At 34.7% G+C, this 24,972-nt stretch overlaps 4 protein-coding genes across 7 annotated transcripts; 3 read left to right on the top strand and 1 right to left on the bottom strand.

The window, feature by feature from the left end:
• The first annotated feature begins 138 nt into the window (after window positions 1-138).
• LOC116344539 (DNA replication complex GINS protein PSF1-like) lies at window positions 139-5,476 on the top strand. 2 transcript variants are annotated; one of them, XM_031773143.1, is made up of 3 exons: window positions 139-254; window positions 4,759-4,823; window positions 4,898-5,476. In XM_031773143.1, the coding sequence occupies exons 1-3, from the start codon at window positions 231-233 to the stop codon at window positions 5,343-5,345; spliced, it is 537 nt and encodes a 178-aa protein (XP_031629003.1). In that variant the 5' UTR covers window positions 139-230; the 3' UTR covers window positions 5,346-5,476. The 2 variants fall into 2 exon arrangements, with proteins under 2 accessions (XP_031629003.1, XP_031629002.1); XM_031773142.1 differs by lacking the exon at window positions 139-254 and adding an exon at window positions 4,420-4,620.
• On the bottom strand, window positions 141-4,360 carry LOC116344538 (regulator of telomere elongation helicase 1 homolog). Its single transcript, XM_031773141.1, has 11 exons — window positions 4,087-4,360; window positions 3,711-3,983; window positions 3,165-3,646; window positions 2,880-3,095; window positions 2,475-2,806; window positions 2,212-2,418; window positions 1,702-2,142; window positions 1,350-1,578; window positions 1,028-1,291; window positions 565-951; window positions 141-504 (listed from the first exon to the last, which is right to left on the bottom strand). The coding sequence occupies exons 1-11, from the start codon at window positions 4,217-4,219 to the stop codon at window positions 283-285; spliced, it is 3,186 nt and encodes a 1,061-aa protein (XP_031629001.1). The 5' UTR covers window positions 4,220-4,360; the 3' UTR covers window positions 141-282.
• A 218-nt stretch (window positions 5,477-5,694) lies between the features above and the next one.
• Window positions 5,695-11,624, top strand: LOC116344536 (integrator complex subunit 6). The gene is made up of 4 exons (XM_031773140.1): window positions 5,695-6,003; window positions 6,505-7,112; window positions 7,541-8,357; window positions 8,455-11,624. Exons 3-4 carry the CDS (start codon window positions 7,802-7,804, stop codon window positions 11,145-11,147), a joined length of 3,249 nt encoding a protein of 1,082 aa, XP_031629000.1. The 5' UTR covers window positions 5,695-6,003; window positions 6,505-7,112; window positions 7,541-7,801; the 3' UTR covers window positions 11,148-11,624.
• A 2,848-nt stretch (window positions 11,625-14,472) lies between these two features.
• LOC116343573 (heat shock protein beta-1) lies at window positions 14,473-24,022 on the top strand. 3 transcript variants are annotated; one of them, XM_031771724.1, is made up of 5 exons: window positions 14,473-14,920; window positions 19,658-19,702; window positions 22,639-22,759; window positions 23,411-23,506; window positions 23,579-24,022. In XM_031771724.1, exons 1-5 carry the CDS (start codon window positions 14,736-14,738, stop codon window positions 23,774-23,776), a joined length of 645 nt encoding a protein of 214 aa, XP_031627584.1. In that variant the 5' UTR covers window positions 14,473-14,735; the 3' UTR covers window positions 23,777-24,022. The 3 variants fall into 3 exon arrangements, with proteins under 3 accessions (XP_031627584.1, XP_031627583.1, XP_031627585.1); XM_031771723.1 differs by having other exon boundaries at window positions 19,655-19,702; XM_031771725.1 differs by lacking the exon at window positions 19,658-19,702 and having other exon boundaries at window positions 14,736-14,920; window positions 23,579-23,776.
• Window positions 24,023-24,972: the final 950 nt, after the last annotated feature.

Raw genomic sequence — 24,972 nt, 5'->3', positions numbered from 1 at the left:
ACATTAATAAATGTGTTGACGTTTTAGAAAAAATGGCGGCGATTTTGACGCAAGAGTTGCTGACGAATCCCCATTTTCCTACTACTTACAAAAATTCCGTATGCATTCCATATGACATTGAAGATGAATAAAACAATTGATTAGTTTTGACAACATTTGACCAAATTATATTTGTAAAAAAAATATTAAAATGTTAACATTCTATTTAATCGAAGTGGCCACGCAGTGACATGTGTATGAAAAAAGTGTTCATGGTAGCGTTCATGTATTTTTAATGACATTTTATGAAATGTTTCGTATGAAATCTTCGACGTCTTTTTGAAAATCTTGTCGATGTGCTGAACGTGTGAATCGTATCATTCCACGCAGTATGAAAAACCACTGTTTTTCACAAAATATCGAAAGCAAATTGTCACGATACGATTTATAGTCACTTTTGTTGTTGTACTCAATGAATGTTTGTAGAAAAATTTTGTACTTTTCGTTGCTAATAGTGTTTTTGATCTGAAAATACGCCAATAATTAATGGAATGAAGATTTTAATAGGTGTGCTTTAAGACTCACGAATTTCAATAGATCCTTTCGATCTTTCGGCAATTCATTGGCTTCCGTAGTGGTTTCCGATTTGACTGCCGTGGCTGGTATCTTTGACGATGAACTAGACATAGTTGAAGTGGAATTCATTTTGTGATCGCCTGCTGGATTTGTTGTCATTGAATTGAAAATTTTGCTTGCAGTTGTTTGTAAAACGGATTGGCTCGGTGGTGGTGACGTGAAACTGTTTGGTACCATTTTGTATTTCTTTTTCTTCGGCACTTCACTGTCGGGCGAAGTGTTTGGCGACGATTCAAATACATTGATTGGACTAATATTTTCACCTCCGTTTCGATTACGTTTGTGAATTGTCACTTGAGGAGAATTGTCAGCAGAGACATTGTTGAAGTTGATGCTCTGAAATATGAAAAATGTTTTGTTTGCATGAAAATTAAATGAAATAAACCAATTTGTGGTTTTCAATTTCTCTTACTTTTACTGTTTGATTCAAACCGCTGAAAAGATCCACACTTTTATTTGCCATCGAGGGTGCGGCTGAATGTTTGTACATATCTAAGCAGAATGCTTCGTTGGCTTTTGGCACATTATTCCAACTTTTATCAGCTTCTCTGACTTTCTGATGTGTTTCGGTTGACATTTTATATTTGGGTCCAGATGTTGCTGTGCTAATTGCACTGCCTTTTGACTCGTTGGGCATCTCTTCGGGCAACAGTGGCTTTAAGCCGGGTTGAGGTAGCTACAATGATTTGTTTCTTTTGAATTGAACTGTTTAATAAATAAACTGAAATAAATACCGTTTTCTCTGCGTTTCTAAAGAACCGTGCTAGCTCTCCAATCATTTGGCCAAATGGCTGATTAGAATTCTGATTATTTAAATGGCCTTGAATCCATCGTGACAACTGTCCCTTTTGCCGTGGATTATGAAAACGGGTGTCACACAATAGAATTGCTCCATAATCATTTTTATGCCGAATTACTCGACCGATAGCTTGATTCACCGCTCGGCTCGCTTCTAAGAAATACCTAAGGGGAGAATCACAAAAGAAAAGAATAAAGTTTAAAATAATCGATAAGTAATCGGAAAATAATCGTAAAACAATCAATAATAATTAATAAGTAATTTTTAAGAAAAATCATAAGAAATACCAGTCATCGCCTGATAACAGTTCATTTTCTCGTGTTCGATTTTCGTTCAGGTATTTCTTTTTCAAGATTACTTTTGGATCTTTGAACGGTGGATAAGGAAGCCCGGTGATTATCACGGCGCGTCCAAACATATCAGCAAAATCCAAACCTTCGGATACCTTTCCACGACACACAGCCATAAAAATGGCACCCTTGCTGTTTGGTGCATTGATTTTTGCATAGTAATCCGTCATCGTAGTGACAAATGCTTCTTTTGTTTGCGGTTCCACAAAGACCTGCTTCTTTTGATCGATCGACGACCAAACTCCTTGCTCTTGCCACACCGTTTTGCATTTGTTCATCACAAAATATGAAGGAAAAAATACCAACAAACCACCAGGTATAACCGGGCAGAGGGAGGCAATTGTTCTGCCCAATGACAGAATGTAGTCCATGTTATCGCTGCAATGTGATGACATAGATTTTATTTTTTAAAAAAATTAAAAGTTGAAACCGTGATTTATTACCCACCGATTTTGATAATTTGAATTGAGCACCGTTTTATCCGAACCTTGACCAATTATCTTCACACACACTTGATCGCTTTTGATAATATGTGGATTTTCCAGTTGAACCGATATCGGAATATCCAATTCACTAATCAACGGTTTCAATGGTGCCAGCGTTCCGCTCGTCAAAATGATGCTCCGCACATTTCGTCCCAACAGATGTTGCATTCTGTAAACAATCGATTTAATGTGTTTTCAAGCCATTTTGATCATGTTTATATTTACCCGAATCCTGGACTGAAACACCAAAAACTGACAATCTTCGCAACTGGTTTCGATGTAATTGCTGCTTTTGTCTGCATCCAACCTCCTTCGCTTGTTTTTGTGCCACGTGTCTGCTTCTGTGGCTCAAACTCAATATAAACCTTATAGCATCGGTCCATGCGTTTTCGCAAATCCTCTGCGGAACTTGAAAATGCAATTTGAAGGAATTCATACGCATATTGCAAGCCAGCACCACGTCGAAATACGGAACCACTGGCCTCGGAATCGGTGGTAAGATATATTATCAAAGTGTCCAACAGTTTTATAATCACCTCAACATTTGCTTGAGTAATCTAAGTAAACGAATAGAAAAAAAAAACATTGAAAATCTTTATCACAATGTCTCAAATCAGAAAAAACGCTTACGTTTGCTTTTTCTAGTAGTGAAAAAATATAGCCACCGGTGAATGTCTCTCCATTCAGTGCATTCGGTAGCTTTATTTCATCAACGGTCTTTTCCAGATTCAAGAAAATCTCCTTCAACAATGTTAAATCATCAACTGTGAAATCTGGCGCATTTTCTTCCATTCCACTTCCAATTTGTGCCAACGAACCATCGTTGTTCACCATTTTGTTGAGAATCTAAAACAAAACAAAAATATTTATGAAAAAAATCATGAAAGTGATGAGACTTTTATATTATTAATTTACATGTGACACATCTTCAATGGCCAATGCGATTTGTGTTGATGTAATAACCGCTGACGCCGATTCTTCGCACATTTTCTCCACGTTGTGAGCTTCGTCAAGAATAATTATTGTGTTTTGTAGATCAATTTTGTTGGCTTTGCGCATTTTCGGATCGAGTAAATAGTTATACGGCATGAAAATGATTTCAGCATCGTCAACAAACTCCTTTGATGCATAATACGGGCAACATTTGAGCTTCTTGCCGATGCGGACCAGTTCTTCGATGTCCAGCACACGATTTTCACGAAATTCTGGATTATCTTTTTGGGTGTCGAGACGATTGTGAAAGTGACAGCTACGATTTGTCACTTTTATTTTGCACAATTGTATCTTGTTGGCATTTGACTCTTTGGCCAAATCTGGATGAATGCACAGTTGATCACGCGATCCAATCACTGCGGCTTTCATATGATTGTAGCCGGTTCGCTTAAGTTCTTGCATTGCTGTCAAGGATGAAACGAAAATTGATAAGATAACATTGAATTTTGCGTTTGAAGTGATTGATACCTTGTGAAATTTGCGAATGGGTACGAGAAGCGTAAATAACTCGCGGAACTCCCAACATTGCATTTGTTTGTGAATTGCCGGCAGCGTTTAGCGAATCAACAAATTGATCGATGTACTGACGTCGTTGGGGCAACGAGGCTGTATTGATACCATGCTCCATATTGAAAGCGGCAACTTTATTTAGCTGTTCATCCATGGTTACCTGAACTTGTCGCTTTTTTTCCAACACCCATCCCAACGTCGAACACAAAAGACTGAGAGTCTTTCCAGTACCTGTCGACACATGACAAAAATAAACATACATATCAAATTGAATATACGATCCATTTTATGACAAATTGCCATCGGTTCAACATAATTTTGAGAAATTAAATACCGGTCGGTGATTCGAGCACAGAATTGGCACTTCGATCCAAACATTCAATCACTTTTTCCATATATCGTCGTTGAACATCATACGGTTCGAACGGAAACAAAATCGGAATACCACCAATCGCATATTCAGGCATTGTGTTTCTAATTCAATATTACAAACAATCGAAAATTTACATAAAACGGCACAAAAATAATGATATTTTCAATTATGTACAATAAACAATGCTCCACACTTTAAGTCTTTGTAATGTGACGTTTCTTTGTTGTTTTGCTTTATATTCATAAGTTTTGACAGCTGTTTTGGCGGTTAAACAATTTTCAACTGACAGTTCAGCTCTTTGTTTTCAGTACGCAATACATTTGCCGTATACATTGCTGTTTGTTGTGACAACTTTTATTTCATTCCAACATTTTTCCGTTTATTTTCTGAAAATTTCAATTTAAAATTGGTGTGGTGAATAAAATGTTTGGAGAAAAGGCATTTGAATTGATCAAAGAATTGGATAGAAGTGGTGACAATTTATCATCGTTCAATGTGAGATTTGCCATGTGTTTTTTTATGTAAACGAATTCAATACTTGTTTTTTCTCAATGGCTTTCTTTGCTTTGGTTCAAAATCTTTAATGTGGATATATGAAACCTAATCTGTAATAATCATAATTTCCAATTTCAGGATGAAGGTGTGCGTCAAGTTCTGGACGAAATGAATGCGCTCTTCGATCAAAACTACAAAGATGCGTAAGTTTAAAATTCAAAGAAAACCCCGGCTTCGATTAAATATTTCCTAACTGTATTTTGTTATTTGTTGATAGTGTGGTGTCTACAACCACGAATGACCGGAGTATGGTGCCACTGATAAACTTCCGACATGCCAGTTTGGAGCGAAATAAACGTTGTTTACTCGCCTACTTATACAATCGTTTGGAGTACATAAAAGAGATGCGATGGCAATTTGGTCCGACAATACCGAACGATATCAAACAATTGTTGTGTGAACCCGAAATCCACTTTTTCAATGGATATTCAAAGAATTTGGCATCGTATATGATGTCGGTTGGTGAAGGTTGCGGCATTGATCTCACATCGTATACAAAACCGCCAAAAGCATTATACATTGAAGTTCGTTGTGTGTGCGATTATGGACGTTTTGAGCTTGATAGCGGAGAAGTTGTTTTGCTGAAAAAGAACAGTATGCATTATTTACCACGATCCGAATGCGAACCATTGATTCGACAAGGCATTCTTCAGCACACCGAATAAAAACCGGTTCGTTTTCTATTTAAACACATATGTATCGAAATAAACAATATCATTCAAAACTATCATATTATAAATAAAAAAGTGATGACTTTGTTAATTTCATGACAAATGGCAAAAATCAGCGAAACGGATTTTCATTGTTTTGATTCTAAACGACGAGATGTCACTCAATGCGATAGAGAATTATATGTCGGAATAACGCATCGCCTTATTTTGACATAAGCACAACGTTTGCACGCATACACATGCACGGTAGCGCATACACTTACACACATGCGATTCACTAAAGCGATTTTCCATCGTCGCTCACATCAACTTGAGTGTTTGAGTTTTTCAATAAATGTTAGTTGTCGTTTGACTATTAAAGTGTACACAGCAAACGCAGAAATACACATTACAACCGATTTTATTTACTTATTGAGAATTGCATATAAATAACCATAATTTTTGAAGCGAAATTTCTATTTTTTATTTGATGAAAAATACGAATTTATAAATCTGAAACAAAAAACAATTGAATAAATTTTTGTGTGTATTTTTTGACCTGCTAAAAATTAAACGGTCAATCAAATTTGAATAAGGCGATAAATGTAGAGCCGAAGAAAGAAAGAGAGATAAAAAAAGAGTTTTATAAACAAATTTAAGCGAATTACTAAAGGTAAGATATTTTGTCAAGTGATTTCTATAGATTTTCGGTTAGTTTATATATTTCGTTCGATTCGTTCAGTGGAAATGATGACTGCAAACGTTACAGTAATGAGGAAAGAAAATAGAAGTTGAAATCATAGTTTGTGGTATAGAAATTGGAATAAAATACACATATATATCCAAAATGAATTGAGGGAAAAAAAGAGTACACAGTAGCACCTCTACGCGTAGAACGATAGTGCAATTTCATTGTATTTGCAATGTGTACAAGATAAAATGCGATCTGTTTTCTCTTTCTGTCTCGTTCGCACCACCAGTTTGGTGTCATTCAGTCAGTTTTGCCTGTGTGTTTTCCTCTCTGTCGATCGCACACGAACGAACGCGTCCGAACCAAACCAAAGCATGCGACACGACAAAGAGCGAACAGTGTGTATTTGTAATTTTATATATGAACCAGCAATTGGAATGAATTATCATGCATCTCTTTCTATTCTCGTTCTTTATTTGACAGGTCAATTCGCGTTCATCGCCTGTAGCCACGAGATTTTTTCTTTTGAGCAAAAGCTAAAATTTACGTACGTACACGCAACGGAACCAAAACGTGAGCGGTATCAAAACTCTCTCTCTCTCTTCTCCCTCTCTCCCTCTGTGTGAAATTGTGGAAGAACAAACAACGAAATATTTAAAACAACAGAAAAAAGGAGTCGACAAGGAATTTTTGTTTTGGTGGCTTCGATGCTTCAATACCATTTGGTGCGCTATCGCAAAATTGCACACACATTCGCATACATTAATGTGATGCGCCACCGTAGTTCACGTTTCTGACTGCATACGCTCTCAAGAAGTGTTTTGTTCGCTCTCCATTGATTGAAAAAAAAAAAATCATTGTAACATACCAAATCCAGTCACGGAAGCATTAAAAATCCTTCCGTTCTTTCTTTCTCTCAATTCATCTCTGTAACACTGGACTCTTACATTCCGGTCACCGAATCCCGCAGCGCAAATCACATAAAAATCACGATGAAGACGTATTCAAGTGTATCGCATATGTTCCATTAAAACATAATTGAATGAAAAGAGAAAGAGAAAGAAAAAGAAGACGAATATTTGACTTACGAGGTACATAGCAATATAGTGCCATCTTTGGCACGGAAACTGAAACTGTGTTTTGTATACAGCATTTGTGTTGAACTTTGTTGGTGCTTTTTTTCTCTCTCGTGTTTTTTTCTTGCATTTCATTTACATTGAACACACATCTAAATTCAGTCTGTACGTGGTGTTCATTTCATTCATTTCGGTCGTCATACATTTACAGCGCTCTCTCAGTGTATGTATAACGCTTGACATACGCACTCGCACACACCAATATCATTTGATACGAGAGCGAATGTCACATTTTACACATAACAACAAATTCGTACACCAAAGGAAGAAAAAGCACCATCGAACACAACCATTTTTTTTCACCATCATTTTATTTACACTTTTAATCGTTTCTATATTTTTTTTTTGTATTTGTTATTGTCTTTTTTAAACAATTTCTATAGTGTGGCTAAAGTTCAAACATTGATTGAAATACGTGGATTTATCGAAAAGAAAGTTGAAACGAAGAAAAAAAAAGAAGAATCAAACCGAATCGCATCGTTTGGATAAAAGCGAAATTGTTTTCATTTTGTTCAATTATCTGCCACACACATCGAATCAAAGCGAATATACGCGCTGCTAATGTTTTACATTCGGTGCAAAATCATTGAATTGATAAATTGTGTTATTGGCGTAAACAGCGTACGGTCGAAACAAACGACAAAATGACAATTATTTTATTTCTGATTGACACATCGGCATCGATGTGCCAGAAAGCATATGTAAACGGTGTACAAAAGACTTATTTGGATATTGCAAAAGGTGCAGTGGAAACATTTTTAAAATATCGACAACGATCACAAGATTGTATGGGCGATCGTTATATGCTGTTAACATTTGAAGATCCACCGTGCAACGTAAAAGCTGGATGGAAAGAGAATCATTTTACATTTATAAATGAATTGAAAAATTTACAAAGCAATGGACTCACATCGATGGGTGAAGCATTGAAAAATGCATTCGATTTACTTAATTTGAATCGAATGCAATCGGGCATTGATACATATGGACAGGGACGGTGTCCATTTTATTTAGAACCATCGGTTATAATTGTCATCACCGACGGTGGACGCTACTCGTACAAGAATGGAGTACATCAGGAGATCGTATTAAATCAATATACAGGCATGAAATTAACAAAGGAACCATTTCGATGGGATCAACGATTATTTTCGCTGGTGCTACGAATGGCCGGTAATAAAGTTGATGAAAGAGTTGAAGGTAATTGATTCTAGTTTCCAATAATACATGTTGCAATTAAAACTATAATTGAGCGAATTGTCTAATCGATATTGAATTTTTTTTTCTGTTCATATAGGTAAAGTTCCACATGACGATTCGCCGATTGAACGAATGTGTGAAGTGACGGGTGGCCGTTCGTATCGTATAAAATCACAGTATGTGTTGAATCAATGTATTGAAAGTTTGGTGCAAAAAGTGCAACCGGGTGTTGTTGTCCAGTTTGAACAATTGTTGGCCAAAGATTTGAAAGACGGTGAAATTCAAGACATTGCATTTCAACAAACAAAGAAAATGATTTATGTGGCAAAGCATCCATCACAAAAGAATCAATTTCCGGTTGGTTTTTGGCCCATACCCGAACCATATTGGCCCGATGCAAAACTCATCACATTGCCCACACGCGATGCACATCCGAAAATTCGCATAATCACACCATGTGTCGATGAACCGCCAATGGTTCGCAATTTTCCGGTTGATAAATATGAAGTCGAAGCCAGTCCATTAACACTACAGATTTTATCAAAACGTGAATCAAACAAATGTTGGCCCGTTGTGATTTCAAATGGTAATTATACGCTTGAACAACCATTCGGATACCTAAAAACGTGTCCACCATTTACGCAAGTGTATTTAATCATTTTGCCATATAATTATCCGGTTCTGTTGCCGTTGGTAAATGAGCTACTGCATAAGTATAATTCATCGCCACCACCCGATTGGACCTATCGTTTTAGTTTGTATCTGCGTCAAATACCACCATATTATGCACCATTTCTACGACGTGCTCTCAACACAGCCAATGTTCCGTACAATTTTCTACAATACATTCTGCCCGAAAATTTAGATAATTATCTCAGTCCGTCGGTTGCAAACTATTTGAAAACAATTAAGAATACAGCAAAACAAGAACAAGAGAATATGTGCTTGCGTGTGCTGAAACAATTGAAAATGCCGAAGCCACCATTCCATCAAGTTGAAACGACAAAATTGAATTTGGGACTGAATTCAAAACGTGATCTCGTCACACATCCACAATTGCGTGAAACATTTGCCAAAGTAAATAGTGAAGTGATTTCATCGGAAAATTATACGATCGTTGTGCCGACGGTGAACGAACAAGGTCCGGCAAAAAATTATCGAAATCCATTCGATATTCCACGGCATGATCTGATCGATGAGATTGCACGCATGCGAGAGAATTTCTACAAACTTCCCACATCCAATATTACAATCACAAGCAAAGATTTTGGTCATTGTTTGCCAATTTCCGATATGGGCAATTATCAAGAATATTTGAAGAACAAAGAGACACCATTGCGAGAAATTGAACCGACCAATGTGCGACAACATATGTTTGGCAATCCATACAAGAAAGACAAGCACATGGTGATGGTCGACGAAGCCGATTTGGGTGAAGTTATAATGAAACCGAGCCCGAATCCATTGGGAAAGAAAATGGAAGTCATTAATCGTACGAGAAAACGAAAAGCAGGCCCAATTCGAAAAGATTATGTGTTCAGACGCTTGTCAACCGATTCGTGCAGCAGCTTTGGTTCGAATGATTCGAGCGATGCGGACGATACACGTTCCATATCAGATACATTATCAATAAATTCGGATAGTGATGAGAATGAGCTAACAATTGATTTGGGTTTCAATCAACCATCGGTGGTGGAACAAGATTTTATGGTGAACGGTCATGTGCAAAGTTTCATCAATGGTGAAAATAGTGATGATTCGGATGATGTAATAATGCAACCAGCACCATCGATAAGTACACAAAATTTGAATACGGGTCCATTATTGTCACCAATCCTGATAAATGCACCGTATATAAATCAAACGTTGCCTTCGCCAATACAAATACAAGCACCCATACCGATTGCGATCAATCAAACGTATCCAACACCATCAACCACATCATCGCCACTGTCACAACAAAATGGGTCGTCAACACAGCCAACGGTGGTAACGCCAGCTGCTCCACCTCCAGCCCATGCTCAAGCACACAATGACTTAAATGATGCACAGGAAATTTCAAAAATTCTGCAGCAATGCCATAACGGAACGACTACAAATAGCGCCAGCAACAGTAACAATATTAGCATAAGCAACAATAATAGCAACAGTTCAATCTCACATGGAAATATCAACAGCAATAATAGTAATGGAAATAGTGGCATATTATTTGAGCCAATTTCGTCATCGCATTTAAATCAAAAATCATCAACAACATCATCATCAACCACGTCGTCCACAACGTCGTCGTCCATAAATCGTGATACGCCAACAACAAATCGCAACGAATTTGAAGTCGCAAATCCATTCACACCAACAACCAATGTATCACATCATTCGACACACAATCATCACACAAACAATTTAGACAGCACTGCAACGCATAAAAAACAACAACACCACGATATTCAAAGCAATACAACAACAAATAATAATAGCAAATCCGAAGAGGACACACATCACCGCAACGATAATGATGATGAGCTAAAAGAAACAATACGACAACATAATTTACAAACACGAAAAATTATTTTCCAAGATATTCGACGACCCGGTCGTGACTATTCACAATTGCTTGAACATTTGGATCTGATCAAAGGCAATCTGGAAACAAAATTACAATTCATTGAAATGTGCATTGAAGAATCGCAACGATTCCGACGGAAAAAAATGGCCGACTGCATTCAAGAATGGTGGGATAAATATGTTGATCGAACGAATAATTTCAATTCAATTGAATTTGCCACGTGATGAGTGTACGCATAAAACGGTTAAAACACAGAAAATTTTATGTGTCGGACGCACATTAAATGCACACATCCACACACACACACACACACACACACACACACCATACATTGAATGTAAATACATTTTGTTATTGATCACACATATATACACCGCACCGGTGTGTCGTGTCACAAACAACACATATATTTTGTGCGAATGCTAAAGCAATTGCTCGACTGGATATTTATTGGAGCAAAAAATCGTCTTTAGTTAGTTTCATATAGTATAATGTCTGTCAAAATAAGCAAAAAAAGAACAATTTTCATTTTTTCAGCAAAAAAAAACAGAGAAAGAAAACAAATGAACATTGATGTATGTTGTAATTTCACTAGATTTGCTGCTTTTGTTTCATTTGTATAAGATTATCTTTAAAAATCTGTAAATAACTTTTTTTTAAAAAAAGAAAAGATTGAATACGACATTATTTTAATATTTCGAAAGCAAAAAAAAACCGCCATCGATTCATTTCATTTTTGTTTTAAAATTTTGTCCGGTCGAATATTTTTTAGACAGCGGATTTATTTATTATTTTATTTTTGTTCGCTGCAAATCACATTGTAATCGAGAATCGAAATTGGAAATCTATGCAAAATATCTGAATAAATGTTATGCAAAACTTTTTTCCCGATGAAAACATACAATGATGACAATAAACTGAATTCGCAGCACCTGGATGCAGTCTTGTATGCAGTCAGTTCATATGTTATGTGTTTCCCTTTGAAATGAAATGCCCTTATGGATAATAATCAAGGCTGACTCTTCGCTTCCTCATTTCAAATACGGAACTTCTTGTCTGTCCAAATTTGGTGAAATAAAAACATTTTCAAATGGTATCTATTTTCTTCGAAATAGCTATGAATTCATCGAAATTTTGATTTCTGAAATGTGACTCATTGCATAACTTTGTACTAGTCGAATCTCGCGTTATCTTTTTTTTCATGTACGACATGAAAGATTTGTTTTACGTTTTTTTTTTATTCAAGCCCGGGAATTTTTGTTTACGTGAAAGTTCACGCGATCCGCTCGTGAGATTTAGTTGTCAAATGAATGTTGTGTTTATCTGTCATTGAAACCTAACCACAAAATGAATATTGTTTACATTCTGTTATCACAAATTTAAATGCCTTTGCGTGAAATAGGACATATTTCAGGCGAATGATTTATTTTTTGTTTTGATTATCAAGCTTATCTAAAAAAAAAAATTTAATGTCATCGTTTAGCAAAAATTGCTTTGACGCGGTGAAAATATTTGGAATTCGAACTTTTTTTAACAACACAATCTCTCTAAAAAATAAATTTCCCCCGTGTCCAAAATGACGGAATCATATGTAAATAATTGCGAAAAAAAATCATGACGTAAAACAATGATGTGCGATATATTTGTAAACAATGTTGTTTAGAATTTCTATCTTTGAGGTGATCACATTTTCCTGAATATTTTTTTTTATTATTATTAAAATGATGTGTTCATTTGTCGTCCCACGTTCATTGTGTTGTAAACTGGTTGTATGTAGATTTGGTTGACAAAGTTTACGATTTGTCGATTCATTCAATATCGTCGTGTAATTGTATATTGATTTGTAAAATTTCCATTTAGGTCTAGCCAGAGGTTGGATGTGTGCTTTTTCTTTGTCATTCTCTTTCCATCCGCATGTCTTTCAGCCTCTTAATAAGTCAACGCAAATCGCGATAAAAACGATTTACGATCTCTCCATTGCGATTGACAAAACAAAAAAAAAAAAAAAACACACGTCGTATACCTTTCATGCCAAATTCATCGAATATGTTGAGTGGGTCGAACGTTACGTGATGCGTCGTTTTGTCTCCAATTATGGGCTTCCATTTCAATTGCCGGCTGATATAAAAATTGTTCGAGAACAGACAAAGTGTTCACATATCACTACACCACTATTTTCGGCAGTGCGAAACGCGAATTTCGATCTTTAGATGGAATCTTGAATGGAACACTTTATTTTTCATTTAACAACAACAACAACACCAACACCAATGAACAAATTCAGACGTAGAGTGAAAGATATGTGTATATTTTTGGCAGTTGTACACGTCATAACAGATTTTTGTATGGTCCTAAATTGATTTGGACACGAAACAAAAATTTCAGAATGAAAACTTTCCCACACATAATTCTATAGTCGTAAACTTGTTGATTCACCAATGCTTTTTGGTTTTTGTGTCAATCAATATGATTTGTACGATATACATGGAGAATGAGAGGCAAATGAATGTATAAAAGATCGTCATCAACTGTGCGAAAGCGTGTGTAGGTTGGTAAGTAGTAATTTTTCGTCACAACTTTGTGTGTAGTAACTTTTCTGCAAACGGTCTTCTAAAAAATGGTGTATAAACATAAGACTATGTGTGTTGATAAAAAGCCATCATTGCAGTTATACTCAGGCGACAAGCTTATATTGGTTGAAAAAAAAAAGAGACTTATCTGAATACATCGATTGAATAGTTCCACTTACAACACAATAAACTTCAAACATTTTAACCGCTGCTAATACAAAAACTGGATATGATTGATACTTATCGGTCGTCAAGACTATCAAAATTTAATTAGCGATTTCACCATTAAATCCGATTAAAATGAACAACGTGTGCAATTATACTTGCAAATGATTGAATGTTAAGTTGGCGAAGCAGTAAGAAAAAAATGAACTGCGATTTATCGGCGAATTTGTGACGAATATTATAATATAAACTTCCTTAAATATTTACATATTTGTTACACATGTTTTCGATATTGTGGGCGGCTGTCTACCGATTCGTAAATTCAATCATAGTACATCATATTCTTATAAATAGCCATTTTAATCATCTGTTTTCATAACAACGAAGAATGAACGTTCGTTGAAAATATGATCAATTTCACAATGATTTTAGAATCATCTCGAACAGAACAATTATAAATTGCTTGCAAAACCGTTGTATTTGATGCGTTTATTCGTCATCTGGTTCATTGTGTCTAAAAAAAGTGTGAAATATTCATCGCTTTGCGAAATACAGTTGAAATAAAGGTAGCGAAAGTCGCTTTAATTCAAAAAACAAAAAAAAAAATTATTGGGAGTGCAAGAGAAAGAAGAAAAAAATTATACGCGACACATACTGAGTATACTCATATGCTCCGGTAGCCAAAGCGAAACATCCGTTCGTCCGCATCGTCATCAATCTTAATGTTATTGTTGTTGTTTATCGCGACACGTTCGCGTCTAACGGAGCGTCATACACACCGATTCTATTGAGCATATTTAAACGAAATCGCGTTGCGTCTCCCGACAGTATTCAGTCAACAATCTTACGGTTTACAACGCAAAACAAAATAGGTGCTTCGTACCAAATTCGTGCTCAAGTCAATTTCAACCAAAAGAAATTCAATTATATAATCAAAACAATCGGTTTATTGTTTTTACCAAAGTAAAAAGTGAACGATTTTTTATCAGTCCAGTGAACAAGACACACTTGACAATTTCTTAATATACACCATTCTTTTCAATCGCAACGAGCAGTTAAATAAATAAAGAATTAAAAATGGCTGAAAGTGCAAGCAAGAGAAATATTCCAATTAAAATGGGCGATTTCAGTGTCATCGATACAGAATTTTCAAGCATTCGCGAACGTTTCGATCAGGAAATGCGCAAAATGGAAGATGAAATGGCAAAATTCCGTTCGGATTTAATGAATCGCGAAGCAAATTACTTTGAATCGAGCACAAGGTATGTATCATTCGAATAAGGGATAGGCAAACAGACAGACAGACAGATAATTATCTATCATCTTTCGATGATTAAAAGAAAGTGAAAATCAAACAAATTTTTTAGCTAAAAAAACGATAAAACGATAGAATTGATGAGAAGACAAAAAATTATTGTGAATATAAAAAGGGATAAATGAGAACCTTTTCTTATACATTCGGAAAATTTCAGACCAATGTCTATAAATAGCAAATTTACAAATACACCAATATATATGAAGATATAGTATACATCTGGCTGCTAACTGTTTGGTTGAATTTCGGCTTTCTTTTCATCATTTCTCACTGGCTTTTACTGTTTCGGCAATGTCCAAACACAGAGCAAATTGGATGTGCGTTCGACACACGAATATTTCAATTTAATTTTATTTTTAAAATAGTTTTTTTTTCTTTCGTTTGTTTGTTCATTCGTTTCCGCTGCTTGCAGCAGGCAAATGCTCACGATATCGTCGTTGAAAAATTTCTTATTTACATCGAACCAATTTTGCTTTATTTATTTCATATGCTTTCGGTTATAGATACTAAAGCGATAGGTGTTTTTTTTTTATTTCTTCTCATTGCTAAGGAACGAAATTGCTTTGGAATTGTAAACATGCGTGTGAAATAAACCAACAAATGTCGAGACTATAAAAATGACAAAAATCATTTCGTGATTATCGTCGACCAAAGTCATTAAACAATTCGTATTGTTGTTATAAAATGCGATACAGTTTTCGAAAACAGTTCATCATTTTATGAGAAAAATATGTCGAATTCTGCGGTCTTATTTCTCATGTTTTCTTCATTTTTTTAAAATATTATTTTCATCATTCATTTTGTTTCTTTGTGCTTCTTTGTGTTTATTCACATTGAGTATATTTCTTATTCGTTCCTTTCTTGATCAACGTCAGAATAGAGAAAACGTTGAGAAAAAGCACTCGATTACGTCGCGTCAACGGAATGTTGAACAGTAGGCGGCATAGTCTCTGTGTTTTTTTTTTAATTCTCAACAGAAACAAGGCATTAAACACTTCGTTTTGTATGAATTTTAGACAGTTTGCTTGATTACATCGATGCGAATCAATGAATACGGCGCATTTTAGTCGCCTTCCTCGGTGATTGCGGTTTTGAAGCGTGGCATGTATTTCATTGTCATTGCAGTTAAAACGTGTGTGTATAACATTCGCTTTATGAATAAATTAAATCGAATAAAAAGCACATAAATGTTCATGCGATGACAAAGTTCTTTATTCAATTCAAACGTTGCTCATTTAAATTGCCGTTTGAGCATTAGAACAGGTTTCTTCCATAAGTTGGCGTCCATTTTTATGAATGAGCATGAGCTTCCGTTTTGCCTCGTTCAATTTGGGTCCATTCGATGGAAATGGTGTGTGTTTAATTGGACATCACTGATACAAATTCACATTTAACGTCGTAAAATAAACTCTAAAAATTGTAAAACACACTAGTAAAATAGTGAAAAAATTGAGATGGGTCAGTTAACATAAAAGAATGATGATTCATTCAAACATCTAGCCAACTAGAAACTTTGTTGCGATTCAAGGTCACTCACCAATTCAAATTACGCACCAAATATTCGTGCAATACATTAGCAATGATGAATAGGTCGTAAAATTTCCGAAACGCATCTCACACACGATTTTCAACTTCTGTGTAGCGTAGTCGAGTGTTACAATAGTGACATGCGCACTCAATTCGTAAACACTTCGAACGAAACCAAAACACTTGGGCACAAACGGTTTGTATGCTTTTGGTTTCGATGGAAATATACTTGACGATTGTTTTTTTTTTGCTGAACTTATTCTACTTGGCGACAGCTTGACATAAATATATACTACATAGATAAGCATACACTGTATTTTTAATTCCGATGCATATTGCTCTTTTTTTACTTGGACTATTTCTAATTAAAAAAAGGAAGAAAAAGTAAAAAAAATTGATGTAAGATTACTTTGGTGACTCATTGTAGAAATACTTTGGTGACTCACTGTTTATGTTGGCATGTTTCTCGAAGGACCATAAGTTGAATTTTCCTTTTTCGTGATTTTTCGGCATGACACATCGACGGATATCGACCGGGGAACGCTCGACGAAGGGCAATTCAATGTCTATGAATCATCGAAATGAATACACGCCGATGGGGATTTATAAAAAATAGTTCCGCATGAAATCGAACAAAACTAAACGATTCGGCACATGTGGTTCCATAAAAATTGTCATCAAGTTCAAAGTGTTGATAAATTGAATCGAGTATGCGTAATAGATGTTTGTTCCAAATAACCATCATCAAACATAATTATGAATCATGTTCATGGTCTGACAGCCCACCTAATGAGCGCTTTTGGTATTTGGTCGTTGGAATTTTTTCGAGTTCGTTTCACAAGACAAAATGTCGTTCATTCAACCTATGATGCATTGATCCAAGGTTGACGGATTTTAACTCGCTTTAGAATTTTTAGATTTTGCGGACATTTCGTTGGAATTGATCCGTAGCTAACGAAATGTCGATTTTTTTTTTTTTTTCAAAATGAAATACCAACAGTTTTCAAGAGGAAACTAGTCGTACTTGATGGGATTCATCATAAAAATTGCAGTGCGCTTGCACATAAAAAAGATCCGTATGTGAGTTTAAATGCATTCGCATATTAATGAAATGCGATGTGTGAACATTTACAGTTTTGCTGCTAATTAAAACGAATTTTAAGTGGATACATTTATATTCTTGTTCTAAATTTCCAAATCGATCAAACGATTCCACTGCAAAATTCATCACCTGCTGCGATACTGACTAAATCATTTTGGCATTCGATTTGCACAGCAAACACACTCACATACAATCATTTTGGCCAATGTACTTTGTGTGTGTGTGTGAAATTCTACAAGTGAGAAAAACGAGTCTTGACTCGCAGTTTCGTGTGCGGCCAACAAGTAAAAAGCATGCCATCCAAAAATGGTGCAATGAGCCAAAAAAAGCTGGTTCCAAAAAAATTGAATTAAATTTTAAATTGAACCTTAAACATTCGGTCGGAGAATAATCGCTTGTTTGGGAAACCGGTAAAAAAGTTTATGACACCTATCTAAACGCTTGATTAGATTACACGGCCAATTAAATGATGGAAAATTTCACATGAATTTAAATTTTCGTCGAAAGGCAAACAAAGTTGATCTCAATTGATTTGATTAAGTTATCTTGCGGATCGGAATCACACGCAAATTTATTAAATAGATGAATGTGTGTCGTTTTGTTCATTTATCTCATTAAATATTGAGACAAAAATGATGTTCAAAGCGCAATAATTACACTTCATTGACGAATTCGTTATTTTTAGCCGAGCAAATCATTAATCATGACAGTTCGCCAATTGTTGTGAAGCAAAATAGCGTTCAAGCGCGAAAGAGTTTCGCATGAGAAAAAAAAATTGTCGTCATCATGACACAAGCAGACAAAATAAGCATCAAGTGGTCGCATCGATTTGGCGAACGCTTCTGTTTCGTCATATTAATTGTTCATTTTACTGTCACAGATTAGTTTTCTTTTTATTTGTTTACATTATGTGCCGAATTTTGAAAGCGCTCGATCACCTTTTGTGGTGATGGGTAAAAGTATCTCGATAAAAGTTGTCTTTAATTACATACTTTATTCTTTGTTATGACCATATTTGTACAAGTGACTTCAAACCCAACCATGGACAAGCGATGCAATCAACAATCCCATATTTTGGCAAAATGTGAATACGTATACATAAAAACGTGAACGAAGCAAAAAAAAACGCAACTTGATCGAACCATATGCCACAAGAAAATCGATTCGCATTTCCTTATTTGGTCAACAATATGGAACAAAGATAGCCATTGACTTGTTGAATATTTTAAACGGTACAGACACTCACTGACAAATGGTTCATGGCTGCCGACCCAAAACGAAATCACCACCATTTTCTGTTTTCCATTCGCAATCACATCAATTCAAAATTCATGCATTTAAAAATAAAAAACGATCGATAAAAGCAACAATCACAGTAGAAACGCCGACAGAAGGTTGAATGAAGATTTTGTTCCATTTTCTTGGCGAATGCAATGGCGAAAGTAGCTTTTGAAAGAAAATTAATTTTTTGAAGTGTCAAAAGTTAAAAGTGTATCGAAATAATTCTGAGCATTTTCTTTTGTTTTTTGAACGAAAAATCGAGAGCGACACAAAATGAGTAATTTTTCGAAAAATATATATGTTAGAAAGAAAGTTTGAACATAAGCCAAAACAGATGTAAATACAATTCAGACGAGATGGTTTTTAATAGTTTTAGAATTAGATATATAAATAGATATTAAGCTAATACTCTTTTAAATGCGGAATGAATGCGTACTAATCCAAATATCTTTCGAATGACTAATAACTGTAATCATTTTTGCAGGCTCAAAACAAAAACATTTGAAACACAATTTTTTTTTCTCTCTCTCTTCCCTTTTTTCTATTTGCTGGCTATTAATAATTGATCTAAAACCAAATTGTTGATTGACAACATTGCTTGGATGGGTGTGCGTTTGGCATTTGTGTGTCGAATGACATTTACTATTAAATTAACTTCTTGAACTAACCACATGGACTGCGTGTGACTATTTGGCTACTGCATTTGTACATAAAAAAATATTCATACGAAAAATACAAATCCTCTCAACGATTTGCTATTATTCGAAGCAGCAGTTCGACAACTAAAAAAATAACAACGACCAGCAGCAGTGGAAGCAGGTATTGTGTGTGTTCGATAGAATGCGGACTATTCGGTAGCATTTTGTATTTAGACTATCAATGTTTCGGCGTCACCAATTTTTCATCACGAAATGTTGCACATCCACATGAATACCAACGAGACACACACACACTCTCTCTTTCTAGTTGACCTCATTCCAGCATGTTTTTTTTAATTACACAATTGGTTTATTAACATTTTTGCATGCATTCGAACATATTTCTTTCCTCCAGTTGGATTCACTCGTCGCGCTTCGAAACGCGACAACAGTGAAAGCAACATGCAATTTCATTTTAGCGTACAATGTATGGTAGATGTAGAATATTGTAGATCATATCATTGTTTCTAATTTTATGTAAAATACTAAAATATTTTGACTCTCATTTAGATTGAAAAACAGTATCCATTGTTCTTTAGCCCATTTCAGTGTTTTCCCATTGTTTGTGCGCATGTGATTTCTCGATAAAATGTATGCATACTTAAAATAAATGCATTTCATTGTATGTTTCTCTAATCAAATTTTGCATCTTTGTTTTTATGCAGAAAATGTGGCATTCGACTGTAAAAGTCATTTGGAAAAGAAAGGCGAACAAAAGTCCCTCAGTTGAACTGTTTCATAATAAGTTAGATCATAACGTATGGATAAAATAGTTTTTTTTATAGCCAAAGCAGGCTATTAATGAGCCACTTGAAAATCCTACGCAATGCTTCGTGTGCTGGCTTTAATCTGATTAACTGATTAGGAACAGCGTGTCATTGCGCATTACTCGACTGAACGGTTATAAGTAATATCGGCGATATTTCTTTAGCATCGTCGCAACTATTATGGTAACCGCAGCGCCCCGTATCAAGTTTTAATCGATTTTCTCATGAAATATTAACATTCCACATGAAATAGATATTTCGCACCAAAAATACACTTTTAGTTTATCGAAGCTGTCGTATTCCAAGCTGTATGTGATCTTGTGACAACTACATTAAGCCACATTGTCAATTAATTTATCACCCATCTATTTCATTTGAATGAGATCATACGAATGCGATTGGATATACGCATTTAGACTGACTGTACATGTCTGGCTCCAACCAGAAAATAAGCAATTATCAACGGGGGGATCTAGAAAAATGTCAAATAACTATTCTTTTTTTTTTTCAATTCAATTTTTGCCATTTGAAGCAGAAAAAATTGTATGCAAAAAAAACAACTATTTGCAAGTCTATTCAATTAAACAAAGCCCAAATAGGCGATTGGAATGTTTTTAATGGCACTGGGTCATTGTGAAAAAATTAAAAATAAAAGCAATTTGAATGCAAACAATGGGAGCTGGTCATATCGTTGATCTTGTAATATTTTTCAATTCAGTATAGTTGACTCTATTTTCAGAGCAAAGAAAAATTAGGCGTCATCCGTAAAATGGGTTCAATTTTTTTCTTCTGATTCTAACAAACCTTGACATTTGTCTCTATTCGACTCAATTTGACTAACTATTTCCTTATTGTTCAATTTTCCGTTGTCACTTTAAAATGAATGGTTTGCAAAATCGTCCGAATTCGGTGTTGAAAATGTGAACTTCAAATATAAATCGACCGAATTTTGCAAGAGAATACATTCTTAGTCATCAATAATTGCGAAATTATTCTGCATGTTATTTATTGAAATTTGACGAGAAAAATAGCGAATAGAAAACAGCGTTTGAATGGAATCAGTTTACTTTGTCGAGATGTGTTTACACTGCTGAACGGCCTTAGATCGGTTAAATACGTCACCTTGAACGCCAGTGAAAAACTGAAAATGACAAAATTTGTACGATTTCATTCTAGTCGTTTCCATATTTACCTGAACGGCTCACCTACGCAGAACATTAATTAAAAAAAACGTAAACATTCATTCAATGCTTGACGGCGTTGTCTCGTAAAATGATTGAAAAATTCCTGCGCGTTAGATAAACGAATGTCAATTCTTTTGGATTTTCACGTATTTCTTTTTGGCAAAACATGATGTGTTCTTGCGACGCCGAATCGGGCGAAAGAAATACTTCAATTAGTTTCATTCGTTTTTTTGTATATATTTGCATTGCGTTGGCAAAATATTTACCCATTTGAACACGATTCCGAGTCTTGTCGGTCGGCATTTGCATAATATTCAGATGTGTGAATTTGTTACCAATGGACGTGACGAATTTCGCATTTACGGAAGATCCAATCAATTAGTCGAAAAATAGTCGAGTACGATTGGTGAGCGATTAAATCATCGGCGTTAAAATTAGAGAATTATCTAACGATACTAGAACCGTGATCCCACACAGTGAATTAAATAATTGCTTTCCAATCATGCCGACATGAAGATTCGTTCAACTTGCGATTCCGATTCCACCAACGCATAAATAAAACCACCTGACTTGAATATGGAAACATCTTCACGGCACATCCATATAATTCATTAAGAATTTGTCGGATTGAATGTGGCAAAGAAAACAAACTTAATGCGATGTAAAATGAGCGCCAACTTAGAATCACGATTCGAGCCATATTTTCGTGTTGAAACGTGCGTTCAATGGCAATAATATAATTCTCCTTAATTGTTTCACATCAATAGCAATTCAATGGCCCGTAATTTCTATAGAAATCTATTGCAATTAGATGTATGTAAGTCTGACTCTTGCGCATTGGCCTATCAATTAGAGGCCGCGTCATATTTATGCTTTAGTTTCATTTGTTGTCGTCGTTGTTCACTCATCACAATGAAATTATTGTTTTCGTAGTAAAATTGAACATGTTTGTCGTCATAAATATCTTCATTTTTACCTTAAACATACTTATGCACACCACAAATAGAAGCTTGTACATTTGTAGTTTATAGAGTTCAATGTAAAAGGTTCACAATAAGTGTTTAATGTATGACTCTTTTTGTTTCTTTTTTTTATTCTCTTTGCAGCTCAACGACAAGCAACAATCAAAGCATTACAAACAACTCATCGTCGTCGGCATTGTCACCACTCAGAACACAAATCCCAAAACAGAACTACATTTCAGACCTTAACTCACCATTGATTCAGGTAATATTTATTTTTAATATTTACTCCGAAAATGATGCATACATCAACCGTGTTATGTTTGTTGTTGTCGTGTCCATCGCTTTTATATTTTCGTTCGACGCTTCAAAACAATAAACGAACGAAAAAAAAAACACTTTTCATCAAGGTGAACAGAAAAAATGCTCATAAAATAGCTTTATTACGGCTTAAATGATAGTTTTAAGAACAAATCGCTGATATTCTGAAAATTCATACTTTTTTCACGCAACATTAAGTCGAACGATTTATTTTTATCTCAATTTGTTATGGCACCGATTCAATATTTTTCACAAATTGTTTATCTTCAAATTTTTCATTTCTCCGCTGCCGCTGCTGTTTTTTTCTTCTCGTTCAACTTGAACCGACTAATGGTTATTGTTATGCCATTCATTTTGTGAGCCAATTTTCTTAGTTTCATTGAAAGTTTACTTGGACCTTTTAATTGGCAGATCACAAGTGTTTTCAATCACACACGGCTCGATGTTGAAATTAAGCACAAATTCAAACGAAAAAAACAGCAATGGAATGTGTTTGAAATAAACACCAATTGATGTATTTGTCGAATGATTTAAAAAATCGATGTATTTGCAGCATCCTTTTGATTAATAATATTGATTTTTGTTCGTTTTATAGGATGAAGGTGACAGCAAAGTATTAAAATTGAGATTCGATGTAAGCCAATATGCACCAGAAGAAATCGTCGTGAAGACCGTTGACCAGAAGTTATTGGTGAGTAATGCTTGAAAGAAAAAAAACAACAAAAATGTTGGAGCGCATACTGAAAAGCGAATTATTTTTCAGGTGCATGCCAAACATGAAGAGAAATCGGACACAAAGAGCGTATACAGAGAATACAACCGTGAATTCTTATTGCCGAAAGGAGTGAATCCGGAACAAATTCGATCATCACTCTCCAAAGACGGTGTACTCACAGTGGATGCTCCACTTCCCACCCCAGCATTGACTGCTGGCGAAAAATTAATACCAATTGCACACTAAATTTCGAAAGAGAAGAAGTCCAGTCAAAATGTTTTTTTTTTCTCGATTTTTATTTTGTACTTTCTGCTATTGTTTCTTTATATTGTCAAAATTCAGCCATCGTACAAAAATCTCTGACAAAATCCGTTTTGGTTCTTTTGATTTTTGTAAACACATTAACACTAGCTATTAATCTTTTACGTTTTTAAGTAAATTGGTTAAAACAACAAAAAATACAAAATACACTGCAAATTTATTAAATTATAATTTAATCATTTTTACAATTAATAAATCTGTTTAATTTTACAATCGCAGAGCTCTGATGATGATTTTATTTTCATTTAAATAAACCTATTCTATGTACACTTCATTTCCACACGTATTGGTTTTTGATTTCTCTTTGTTTCTCGTGTGCTTCTAAAAAAATTCGAAATTTAAAAGCTTACAATTTTTGCTTTAGCATGTAATTGTGAACAACTGGTTGAATAAAAACTGCCATGAAAATGATGGAATAAAAATAATAAAGATACGAAAAAAGTTCAAATGCATCACGAAACAATAGTTCCTGCATATAAAATGGTACACGAGTTTTCTACAAATATTTCAAAGCAACCTAAAATACACAGCCTTCAAAAGCAAATCAGGTTCAAATAAACGTCCAACGCTTTTCAGCTTCAAACTTTTATGACTAAAATTAACGAAAAAGATTGATTAACTTTGCAAAAATAAATTAAAACAGTATTGCTTAGACATGTTATTTTGCTACATATACTTTAGTGTGACATTCATTTGAAAAGACATATATGCTATTGAATTATTTAAAAATTGAATAAAAATGTTGATGTAGCTTCAACTTCATTAAAAAAAATAGTCATAAGAAGTAAATTCATAAATTATGGTAAAAATGTAATCAAAATTATTGACGAAATCAAAACAGTACAGGAAAAAGATCCATTAAAATCATGTTGTTTTGATTATTACTTTCATTTTATAACAGAATAGAATGACACTTTTCTTCACAAAGTCACACAATATTTATTTTCTGATTTATTGTAAAATCTCATTTACAACAGATATAAACGGAATAAAGATTTTCGTGTTTCGTCAAAAATCGCTTGTTTTATTAATCTTTCAGTTATCAAGGAATTTTATGACCATTTTATGGAACGAAATGAAGGTTAATCAGAACCGCAATTTCTTTTATCATCAAGACTTTT

The sequence above is a fragment of the Contarinia nasturtii genome, unplaced genomic scaffold (genome assembly GCF_009176525.2).
Source record: "Contarinia nasturtii isolate CC-2019 unplaced genomic scaffold, AAFC_CNas_1.1 Cnas_scaffold_1037, whole genome shotgun sequence".
Classification (NCBI taxonomy): Eukaryota; Metazoa; Arthropoda; class Insecta; order Diptera; family Cecidomyiidae; genus Contarinia; species Contarinia nasturtii.
Note: the sequence above shows the minus strand (reverse complement) of the source record. Positions and strands in the feature narration are given on the sequence as shown.

Excerpts from the sequence above, each read along its gene's own strand:
- LOC116343573 (XM_031771723.1), top strand. The coding sequence starts at position 14,736 with ATGGCTGAAAGTGCAAGCAAGAGAAATATTCCAATTAAAATGGGCGAT. Across the intron at positions 14,921-19,654 it reads TACTTTGAATCGAGCACAAG|CAGTTCGACAACTAAAAAAA; the intron begins GTATGTATCATT and ends TATTCGAAGCAG. Across the intron at positions 19,703-22,638 it reads ACCAGCAGCAGTGGAAGCAG|CTCAACGACAAGCAACAATC; the intron begins GTATTGTGTGTG and ends TTCTCTTTGCAG.
- LOC116344539 (XM_031773142.1), top strand. The coding sequence starts at position 4,549 with ATGTTTGGAGAAAAGGCATTTGAATTGATCAAAGAATTGGATAGAAGT. Across the intron at positions 4,621-4,758 it reads ACAATTTATCATCGTTCAAT|GATGAAGGTGTGCGTCAAGT; the intron begins GTGAGATTTGCC and ends TTCCAATTTCAG. Across the intron at positions 4,824-4,897 it reads GATCAAAACTACAAAGATGC|TGTGGTGTCTACAACCACGA; the intron begins GTAAGTTTAAAA and ends ATTTGTTGATAG.
- LOC116344536 (XM_031773140.1), top strand. The coding sequence starts at position 7,802 with ATGACAATTATTTTATTTCTGATTGACACATCGGCATCGATGTGCCAG. Across the intron at positions 8,358-8,454 it reads AGTTGATGAAAGAGTTGAAG|GTAAAGTTCCACATGACGAT; the intron begins GTAATTGATTCT and ends CTGTTCATATAG.
- LOC116344538 (XM_031773141.1), bottom strand. The coding sequence starts at position 4,219 with ATGCCTGAATATGCGATTGGTGGTATTCCGATTTTGTTTCCGTTCGAA. Across the intron at positions 3,096-3,164 it reads CCATTGAAGATGTGTCACAT|ATTCTCAACAAAATGGTGAA; the intron begins GTAAATTAATAA and ends GTTTTGTTTTAG. Across the intron at positions 505-564 it reads GAAAGGATCTATTGAAATTC|ATCAAAAACACTATTAGCAA; the intron begins GTGAGTCTTAAA and ends GCGTATTTTCAG.